At 48.3% G+C, this 11,012-nt stretch overlaps 1 protein-coding gene across 1 annotated transcript in view; it reads left to right on the plus strand.

The window, feature by feature from the left end:
- The window catches only part of MAP3K4 (mitogen-activated protein kinase kinase kinase 4), a 110,260-nt gene that overhangs the window by 13,150 nt on the left and 86,098 nt on the right, over positions 1–11,012 (plus strand). Inside the window, exon 3 of the mRNA XM_006882822.1 lies at positions 3,828–5,188. Coding sequence (XP_006882884.1) covers positions 3,828–5,188 — 1,361 coding nt within the window. The remainder of the gene's footprint in view (positions 1–3,827; positions 5,189–11,012) is intronic.

Raw genomic sequence — 11,012 nt, forward strand, 5'->3', positions numbered from 1 at the left:
AATTGTGAAGACTATAGCCCGGATCAGGCACACCTTAGTCTCCAGTCTGACATCGTTGCTCTTCAGTACTCTTGAGAGATCCCTCACAGCTGACTTTCCCAATGCAATTCGTCTCCTGATTTCCTGGCTGCTGTCACCAAGAGTGTTAACTGTGGAGCCAAGTAAATGAAAACTGTTAACTATCTCAATCTCTTCACCATCCATCATGATGCTGCCAATTGGCCCAGTGGTGAGAATCTTTGTTTTCTTGATGTTGAGCTTCAGTCCATATAGGAGGCTGTGTAGTCCTTGAGCTTCTGCAGCAAGCGCTTCAGGTGCTCCTCAGTTTCAAGAAGCAGGGTGTGTCACCTGCATAATGCAGGTTGTTGATGATTCTTCCACCAATCCTGATGCCACATTCCTCTTCGTATAGCCCAGCGTCTCGGATGATCTCTTCTGCATACAGATTGAAAAAGTATGGAGACAGAATACATCCCTGACAGACCCCCTTCTTGATTTTGAACCATGTAATGTCTCCTTGCTCTGTTCTGACGACTGCCTCTTGGTCCGAGTATAAGTTTCGCATAGTGTAAAATAGACTTAAGTAGACTTAACAACTTACTGTTTTTGTTGGGTGCTGTTGAGTTGAGTATGAATCACAGTGACCCTGTGAACAACACATCTGAACCCTGTACTGTGCCACCTTCTCAATCTCTGACACACTTGAGCCACTGCTGCAGTCACTGTGTCAGCTTATCTGGCTGACGGTCTTCCTCTCCTTTGCCATCCCTCCGCTTTTCCAAGCATGATATTCTTTTCTAAGAAATAGCTTTTTCTAGCAACATGCCCAGAGTATGTGAGACGTAGCTTCATCGTCTTTGCCTCCAGAAAGCACTCTGACTGCACCTTCTCCAAGGCATACATGTTTATTTTTTTTTTACCGTCCATGGGATGTTGAGTGCTCTTCTCCAACACCATAGTTTAAAGGCTTCAGTTCTTCTGTCATCCTTGTTTGTTGTCCAGCTTTCAGGTACATTGCAAGTGACTGAACAGACTGTGGCTTGAATCAAGCACACTTCAGTTCTCACACTGACATCATTGCTCCTCAGTAATTTGAAGAGGTCCCTGCTTGCAGACTTTCCCAGTGGAAGAGGTCTCCTGATTTCCTCACTGCTGGTACCAAATGTACAGATTGTGGATTCAAGTAAGAGGAAGTTGTTGACAGTTTCATTCTTCCCCCCCCCCCCCATTTATCATGATAAATGCCTGTTGGTCCAGTGGTGAGAATTTTTGTTTCCTTGACATCATTCAAAGTACAAAAAGGATTTTTATGGAACCTCTAAAAGTTTTTTTTTTTCAGCTTTTGAAAATGTGATACTGTCCAAATAGAAAATGGAATTGTGGCATTTCCCCTGCTTCAGTCCTATGAAATTGCTAGCATGAAAATGCAAATCTGAAGAGCTTTCTTTTTTTACTCTATCCGTGCTTTGACTATCACACACACACGTGAATGTAGCATTGCGTTGCGAACACATCTGGAGTTGTCCAGGTCACCAGAGCATCTCTCAGCTAGCCCTTTGTTTCTCTTAAATCGCAAGCTCATGGCTGAGAGGTCGGAACTGACTCAGAGCTGACCCTCCATAGGGCTTTCAGAGGCTGGAGATTATATGAGCGGGGGGTGCCTTGCCTTCTCCCAGGAGCCTAGTGAGTTTGAGCCCCAGAAAGGCACCGTCGTGGGGCTGCCAGCACAGCTCCTTAAATCCACGGCTCCAGAACTGTTTCCCTTGCTCGTCAGAGCTGTCAGATTGACTGATTCGTAGTAACTGAACAGTAGAGGGGTCTGACCTTGCCCTGCACCAGCCACACAGTCTCTGCCATGCTCTGGCCCAGTACATCTGTTCGAGGGGAGTTCTCTCTTTTCAATGATTCTCCACCTTTACCCACATGATATCTTTTCCCCAAGAAAATTTTAAATAGTAAAACAAAAGAACAAGTATGAATCCTGGAAATCAGATAATACTTTTGTGCTATTTGCTATGATTATATTGTGATCAAAAACCTATGTACAACATCAAGAAAAAAAAGATTCTCATCACTGGGCCAATTGACAGCATCATGATAGATTCAAGAGATTGAGATTGCCAACAGCTTTAGTGCCACAGTCAACACTCTTGGCACCAGCAGCCGGGAAACCACAAGAACTGCACTGGGAAAGTCTGCTGTCAGGGACCTCTCTAGAGTTGGACTGAAGAGCCACGATGTCAGTCTGGAGACTAAGATATACCTGATCCAAGCCTTGGTCTTTGTAATTACATGCTTTGCATCAAAGAGCTGGACAATGACAAGGGATGATAGAAGAATCGATGCCTTTGAATTGAGATGCTGGGAAGAGAGTACTGAGTATGTCATGGACTGCTAGGAGAACAAACAAGTCCATCTTGGAAAGGGTGAAATCAGGATGTTCTTGCAGGCAAGGATTCTGAGGTTTCATCTGACATACTTATGGCATATTGCAACAAGAGACCAGCCCTTGTAGAGAGACGTCATGCTTGGGAGGGTAGAGGGACAGCTCAAGAGAGGAAGTCCCCAGATGAGATGACTTGACTCAGTGACTGGGGTGATGGGGATGGTGTGTCAGAGACAATGAAATTGGCTCAAGATAGAGCAGGATTCAGAGCTGTTGTACATAAGGTCGCTTTGAGTCACAAGCGCATAATAATAACAACTGTGAACATTGTTAAATTTTATGTCAGTTATCTGTGGCCATATCAATAATAATAATACTTCTTTAGTTTTAGAAAAGCTTTCTTCTTGTACCCTAAGCAGCTTGATAAAATGCTGTTATTTACTTTTTTTGTCCTCTGACTCGAAAGCATGAATTTGGACACACAGTTCCGATTGAGCATCTCTCTGGTCCAGGTACTCATGACTTCTAGGCGGCAGCCTCCGCCAGGTGAGCGAGTCTTCATGGCATTAGGTAGCATCTCTCCGCTGACGGCTTCCAGTGCTGCACCTCCATTCCTCGCCCAGCCCGTGTGTCAGACACCATCACCTGGGTGTCCCGAGTAACGGTCAGTGGGTTCCAGCTGAGCAGCCCTCTGTGATGGGGGGACGTGCTTGCTGGTGTCTCTAGGCCGTGCTTCCCCAGAAGCAGAGGCCCAAGTGTTTCTCTGGTGCAGAGGCTAGACCTGGCCGCCTTGTAGACATTCATGAGCTTCTCGATGGTTACGGCAGCAGGTCTTCGGAGGCCCTGCCGTGCTCGTAGTTCTCTTCTGGAGGTGTGGCTGGTTGCGCGTGGACACCTGATTCACATGGCAGGTGCCGCGTGTGGTGAGATTCTTAGTTTGGTAAGTAGGACTCGTCAGCGTGTTGGAGAGCTTCATGATGACAGAGAACAGCTCTGCTGTTCATAGACTCTGTGAGCCCTAGTCAAGTCATTGACACTTCATAATAACATCAAAATATTACAGAGAAAAGAGCTCCGAATTTTGAAGTGAAAGGCTGTGTATGTCTTGATTATTAAATTCTCAAATGGTGTTCTCTTCTTCCCTCTCCCCGTATTGAAAAATATCAAATACTCAGATTCATTGCCAGAGAGTCGGAACTGACTCATGGCGAACACTGCAGGGATTCTCAGAGACTGTACCTTGCACAGGAGGAGATTGGCATGAGAAGCAGCTGGTGGTTTCGAACCGCATCCCTTTGGGTTTGCTAGCACAGCTCCTTAACACAGGGACACCCGAACTCCCCCTTGAAAATAACCAGTTTATGCAAAACCGGTTTGATTTCCGTTCCTCCGAGTCACCCCGTGGTTTAGACTAACCCCTGTCGTGTTTGTTCCCCACCAGAGAAGCTGAGCGCGCCCAGCCCGGTCCCGGGGAAGGCGGCCCCCGGGAAGGCGGCCGAGAGCAGCGAGGAGCACAGCCACCGGCAGGAGAAGAAGCTGCGTGCGGCGCTGCGCTCCACCGAGCGTGACCAGAAGAAGAGCGCGCAGTGCTCCTTCATGCTGGACGCCGTCGGCGCCCCGCCCAAGAAGCCCATCCCCGACGTGGACCTGCACAAGCCTTACCTCAGCCTCGGCTGCAGCAACGCCAAGCTGCCCGTGTCGGTGCCCATGCCCATGGCCAGGACCGCGCGTCAGACCTCGCGGACCGACTGCCCGGCCGATCGGCTCAAGTTCTTCGAGACGTTACGCCTGCTCCTGAAGCTGACCTCGGTGTCCAAGAAGAAGGACAGGGAGCGAGGCCAGGAGAACACGTCCGCCTTCTGGGTCAGCCGCTCCAACGAGCTCATCTGGCTCGAGCTCCAGGCCTGGCACGCGGGCCGCACCATCAACGACCAGGACCTCTTCTTGTACACCGCCCGCCAGGCCATCCCCGACATCATCAATGAGATCCTCACGTTCAAGGTCAACTACGGGAGCTTTGCCTTGGCGCGCAACGGCGCCAGCTTCAACGGCAAGTGGGTGGGAGGGCAGCGCGGCGGCCCCGGTGGGACGGAGCCCGCAGGCTGCCCGACGTACCACGAGCACCTGCAGCGCCAGCGGGTGTCCTTTGAGCAGGTGAAGCGCATCATGGAGCTGCTGGAGTACATGGAGGCCCTGTACCCGTCCCTGCAGGCCCTGCAGAAGGACTACGAGAAGTACGCGGCCAGGGACTTCCAGGACAGGGTGCAGGCGCTCTGTCTGTGGCTCAACATCACCAAGGACCTGAACCAGAAGCTGAGAATCATGGGCACGGTCCTGGGCATCAAGAACTTGTCAGACATTGGCTGGCCAGTGTTTGAAATCCCATCCCCTCGTCCGTCCAAAGCCAACGAGGCGGAAGATGAGGAGGATGACCTTGAGGGGGACTTGGGGGGCATGGACAGCAGTGCTGACGAGAGCGAAGGGGAGCACATCTCCGGTCGGAGTGGACAGGAGCTCAGGCCGCCCACTGAGAACAGCCTCGATGTCCACCCCCAGGACTCTGTGTCCAAGAGGCTGGTGCGGCTGGGGTCCGAGGAGGAGTCCGTCGGCTGGGCCACCCCAGAGTGCAGGACAGACGCGGGCTTTAGCCGGCCCTGCCGGACCTCCATCTACAGGCCGTTTGTGGACAAGGCCCTGAAGCAGATGGGCCTGCGGAAGCTCATTCTCAGGCTGCACAAGCTCATGCACGGCTCGCTGCAGAGGGCGCGGATGGCGCTGGTGAAGACTGACCAGCCGCTGGAGGTAGGTCCACAGGCGCTGCAGCAAGTACTGCTGGGGGTGCTACGTATGATACGAGTTTACAGTCTCAGTTCATCTTAGGTACGAATTTCAGATTTAGACGCTTCGGTCAAGCCCAGTGACCAATGGGGAATGCATCTCTGAAAATGGTATAAAAGCTTAATTAGTTATTGTAAAGTGGTAGGGGGAGGGGAAGGCTGACACCTGCTGGAGAGGGAGGGCTGGAGAGGGGCAGCCTCAGTCAGAGGAGGAGGGGGACACAGTAGTCATGGTTGACCAGTAGCTGAAGTGTTGTCGGGTGGACCTAGCATCCAGGCCGTGCTCTAGTTCTCGTCTCCGTTCTTTACCATGGACACTCTGGTCTGCCCAGTTTTGAGATTGTACTTACTTATTTTCAAGTTATTTGATAACTTTTTTCCACTTGATTCAGAATATATATTTATACAATAATGCTTTATAAAATCGAAATTATAAAAGCAAATAATTATATTGCTTTATAAAAGTATATAAAGTAGAAGTAAAATTTTTTGGCTCCACAGTCAACACTCTTTGCACCAGTAGCCAGGAAATTAAAAGATGTGTTGTAATGGGAAAGTCTGCTGCTAGGGACCTCTCCAAAGTACTGAAGAGCAGTAGTGATACAGGCCACGGTCTTTGCAATCACTTGTTGTGCATCAGAGAGCTGGACAATGACTAGGGAGGATAGAAGGAGAATTGATGCCTTTGAGCTGTGGTGTTGGAGAAGAGTATTGAATGTACTATGGACTGCCAAGAAAACAAACAGATTCATCCTGGAGATGGTTAAACCGGGCTGCTCTTTGGAGGCAAGGATTCTGGGGCTTTTTCTGCCATACTTTGGACATGTTGTAAGGAGGGTCCTTGGGGAGGTACATCATGCTTGGGAGGATGAAAGGACAGCACAGGAGAGAAAGACCCTCTATAAGGTGGATTGATTCAGTGATTGGGGTTGTCGGGGTAGGTGTGTTGGAGACAGTGCGATTGGCACAGGACAGAGCAGGGTTTAGGGCTGTTGTACATAGGGTCACTATGAGTCACAAGCAACTCGACGGCATATAACAACAACAACAACAACAAAATTTTTTGCATTCTGTTTTTTTGTTTCATTTGAATATGATTCACATGCCATCAAAGTACCATTTTAAAGTGTCTGGTTCAGTGGTTTTTCATCTATTGCCTGTGTTGTGAGCTATCACCACTGTGATTCCAGCATTTCCATCTCCTTCGAAACAGACTCCTCCTCTGCTGGCCCCTGCGCCCCAGTCCCCCAGCCCCAGCTGGCAGCTGGCTAATCTGCTTTGTGGTGGTCACTGCATTTTAAAGAGAGGCCAAACGTACAGATGATGAAGGGGAGGAAAGTGCACACTGTTTGGCTAGAGTGCATTGTTCAACCGAGATTGTAGATGTTTGAGTCCAGTTGTTATGAAGTATATGTTGGTAGGTGAAGATCTTTATAAGGAAGTTGCTTCGAGACAGGGCTTGTTGGGTTTGACAGCCTGCTCGCCCGCGAGTTCTGCTGATCAGGGGTGACACTGGGGCATGGCTGGAGTACACAGCTCAGGGGAGTCTTAACAAGTTGTCGTTTTCCTGTTGGGGTGTGTTTGGGGCTCATTGGGTTTGACAGCCTGATCACCCTCAAGTTCTGCTGTTCAGGGGTGAGGCTGGGGGATGGCTGGAGTACACAGCTCAGGGGAGTCTCAGCAAGGCATCGTTTTTCTGTTGGGGTGTCTTTGCCTCCAGATCTTGGGATGTCTTGCCTTGTGCGAGCCTGTGATTCTGAGTCTCAGTAGTTGTGTTCTGCACTAACCTTGCCCTCCCCTCCCCCATCACCACAGCCTCTGCCCTCTGGAAGCCCATTCTGGCGGTCACTGCGTCAGGGTTCTGGTGTGTTGTTGATACGCTTGCTATGAGTATAGTCGACTCGACGGCACCTAACAGCATAACATATATATGTGCATGTGGAAAGTGTGTGCATCAGCGTGTACTACTTCTCTGCCGTGTCGTTATTACAAGTTTGTGAGTCCATGCAATATTTATTGTCTTTGGGTTATAGTTATAATTATGCTAATATTTTATAAACACAAGAAACTGGCCCGTTTGGTGGGATTGTAAAATGGTACAACCTCTGTGGAAGGCAGTTTGGCATTTCCTAAAAAACCTGAACATATAAACTCCTTATGACCCAGTTATTCCACTGCTAGGAATATACCTTAAGGAAATTAGAACTGAGACACAAAGGGAGACTTGCACGCCATTGTTCACAGCAGCATTATTCACCACCGTAAGAACATGGAAACAGCCCAGGTGTCCAACCACAACTGAATGGATTGAAAAACTGTGGTACTTCACACAGAGGAATACAACGCAACATGCAGGAGCAACAGTTTCGGAAAAGACAACATAACTTGAGAGACTGAGGAGCATTAGGCTGAGTGAACTACTTCAGCCTCATAAGGATAAATACTGCATAAGACTATTAGTTGTAAGAAGAGAAGGCTAACTAGTAAAACATGTACGGGGACCCAAGGGAGGAAGAGGTGGGAGCATAGGGGTCTGGATGGGTACAGGTAAAACCAGGGGGTTGCACAATTTGGTGGGTGAAGGGAGGGAAGGAAGGAAATGGGAAAGATCTGGTGGGGACCTGAAAAGACAAGGTAATGGTGGGCATAGTCCAATGGTGATTGACTTTATAAAACATAATGAATGGGAATGATTGTATGAAACACAATGTGAGTGAAGAATAGTGTGAAATAACAATGTACACAAACTTTGTAAGCAAACCAACATAAGATAAAAACTTAAAAAGAAGAGCATTAAAGAAAAAAGAGAAACCGTTTGGTATCAGAGGACAAAGCCTGCTGCAGCTAGAACTATGGAAGGGCACTGTCTTTCAGAATCACAGAGCTGGGCATCACTGATGCAGGACTCCAGAACAGGGTTCTAGACTCCAGGCTGCTGTGTGGTCAGGTGCTGCTGGGCCCAGTCCAGCTCCTCCTGGGCCCAGTCCAGCGCCTGCAGCCCCGAGAACATCAGAACAGAAGCTACCTGCTCCTGCGCCAGGCCAGGCTCGGGTGTGCCTGTGAGTGTTGGTGTGGACACTGTCCTCGTCACACTGTTTCTCCTTTTCCTGACCCTCCACTTCTTCAGGCACCACGTCCTTCCTGTGCTGTGGTTCTCCGACCTGGCTGCGTGACGCAGGGAGCTTTCACACACGCACTCGTGGGCCCTGCCTGATGGAGGATGGACTGGTCTCCCAGGGGCTAGCAAGGGCAGGAGGTTTATGACAAACCCTGGGGGTGCCCCACTGCACACAGCTGTCGGGAGCACTAATTAGACTTTAAATCAGTGGCTGGTAATGTAATCATTAGTGTTAGCCTTTTATTTTTCTGATTGCATACATAAAAAGACACAACCTTTTAAAATGAGTGACAAGCTGAAGCAAATGCTAGCTCATTTGCCTGTAGATTATCTGTTTCCTTGGAAGAAGCCTCACTGGCTCTCCGTGGACCACACTGTGACCCTTTGAGTCAGGCCTCATGGAAGGTGGAAGAGGTCAGGGGGTCCTTCGAGAGGCCTCCCTGCCCTGCACGCACACTCAGTGCGCACGAGAGGAGGCGGTAACAGTGAGACCTCACTGCTGCGGGCTGGGTGGTCCCTGGGGCTGTGAAGCTGATCTCTGCAGCATCACCAGACTCTGCCTCCCAGGCTTTTACGTTGTCACATGTTTAATAGTTTTAAATACTTTTGTCTTGGTAACTAGCATTTTAAAATGAGGAGATATTTACATGTAAGCCTGGATTTCTGGTATCTTTATAAGCTGTGAAATCTACCTGCACTGGGGCCCCTATACCCACAAGGTAGAACTGCAGCCCTAACAAACGAACCTATTGCCATAGTTAATCCCAACTCCCGGTGATCCTGTAGACCTGCCCTCTAAGGGCCAAATGGCAAGAAGCTGCCCTGCAGTCCTGAAGGCACGCGGTTCAAGGTCACGAGCAACTCTGTGGGAGAAGGATGAGCGGTCTCCTCTCCTGCAATTAATTGTCTCTGAAAATGTGCCAGAGGGTCAGTTATGGGTTGGTTCTGACTCTACAGTACACAACAACAACAACAACAACAAATCTGTATTTACAAGTTATTCTGCCTTGGACTGATTGTAGGATTTGAACTACTGACCATTTGGTTATCAGCTGAGTGCTTAAACATCTAGGCTTATCCTGTCATTTATTACTCATTCAGTTGCCTGGTATCAGTCAGAAGGGACTTCTGCATGACATGTGTATTCTAGTGTCCTCTCTCCAAAAAGGTGGTATTATATTTTTCCCACAATCGGGGCGGGGGCGGGAGGGGGGGGGGCGCAGAAATCCACATTTTATAACCTGATTAGTAATAATAATAATAATGACTAGGAAAGATAGAAGAAGGATTGATGCATTTGAGCTGTGGTGCTGGAGAAGAGTATTGAGGGTACAATGGACTGCTAAGAAAACAAACAGATTCATCCTAGAGAGGGTTAAACCAAGCTGCTCCTTGGAGGCAAGGATTCTGAGGCTTTGTCTAACATACTTTGGTCATGTTGTAAGGAGGGACAGGTCCTTGGAGAGGGACATCATGCTTGGGAGGGTGGAGGGCAGGCGCAGGAGGGGAAGGTCCTCTATGAAGTGGATTGATTCAGTGACTGCGATAATTGAGATGGGTGTATTGGAGATGGTGTGATTGGCAAAGGATAGAGCAGAGTTTAGGGCTGTTGTACATAGAGTCGCTATGAGTCGCAAGTGACTCGACGGCACCTAACAACAACAACAATAATCTTTAGTTTAAGTGGCATTAAGCTTACATGTGTGTGTATGTATATTGTTGTTAGGTGCTGCTGAGTTAGAATCTACTCGTAGCCAACCCTGCAGCGAGTTTTCAGAGGCATTTAATTGAACGAGAGAGGAGCTTGCCGTCCTTCTCCTGCGGAGCAGCTGGTGGCTTCAAACTGTGTGCCGTTGGGATTGCAGTGCAGGTTCTTTCCACCACCAGGCCACCAGAGCTCCCGCTGTGTGTGCGTTTGTATCTCACTTACACATACTTTATCTTATGGTTTTACCACGGTTTGTCCATTTGCCTATTTTTACCTGGTGGAGATAATCTTATTGCTTCCAATTTTTGCCAGTTATGACTAGAGAGTCTTTAAATACTCCTTTTCTACCTCTGTGCATAGATACCTGGGAGAGCAATTCCTTGATCATGTAGTAAGCTGTATTTGACATTTTAGTTTTTAAAAAAATTTGGGTGAAATTGTTCAGATCCTATTGATTCATTCAGTCAAACCCTTATTGTACATTCTCTTTAAATTCACTTAGCTTACCGATTTATTTTTGCTCCTCCCCACCCTCCTTTCTCAACTGTTAACCCTCCAGGATTGATTCTGCTTGTAAACCTTTCCTTAGCTTTTATATTAGTGGTCTTACACCATAATTGGCCGTTTGTGGCTGACTGACGTCATTCAGCGTAGGTACTGAAGTCATCCAGGCTGTACGATCCTCCACAAAATCGGGATCCTTTTCAGTGATTAACAATAATCCGCGGCATAAATGGACTGCAGTTTTCTTAGCCATTCTGCTGCTGATGGACACAGGTTGCTTCCAGCTATTTGCTATTTTAAATAATGTTACCGTAAACATTGGTGTGAGTGTATAACTCTGTGCTGCAGGTCTTATTTTTGAGCTCTGTACCCCAAAGTACTGAAGAGCAATGGTGTCTCTTTGGAGACTAAGGTGCGCCTGATACAGGCCATGGTCTTTGCTATCACTTGTTATGCATC

This window comes from Elephantulus edwardii, unplaced genomic scaffold (assembly GCF_000299155.1).
Source record: "Elephantulus edwardii isolate Elephantulus edwardi_28Jun2011 unplaced genomic scaffold, EleEdw1.0 scaffold00024, whole genome shotgun sequence".
In the NCBI taxonomy this organism is placed as follows: Eukaryota; Metazoa; Chordata; class Mammalia; order Macroscelidea; family Macroscelididae; genus Elephantulus; species Elephantulus edwardii.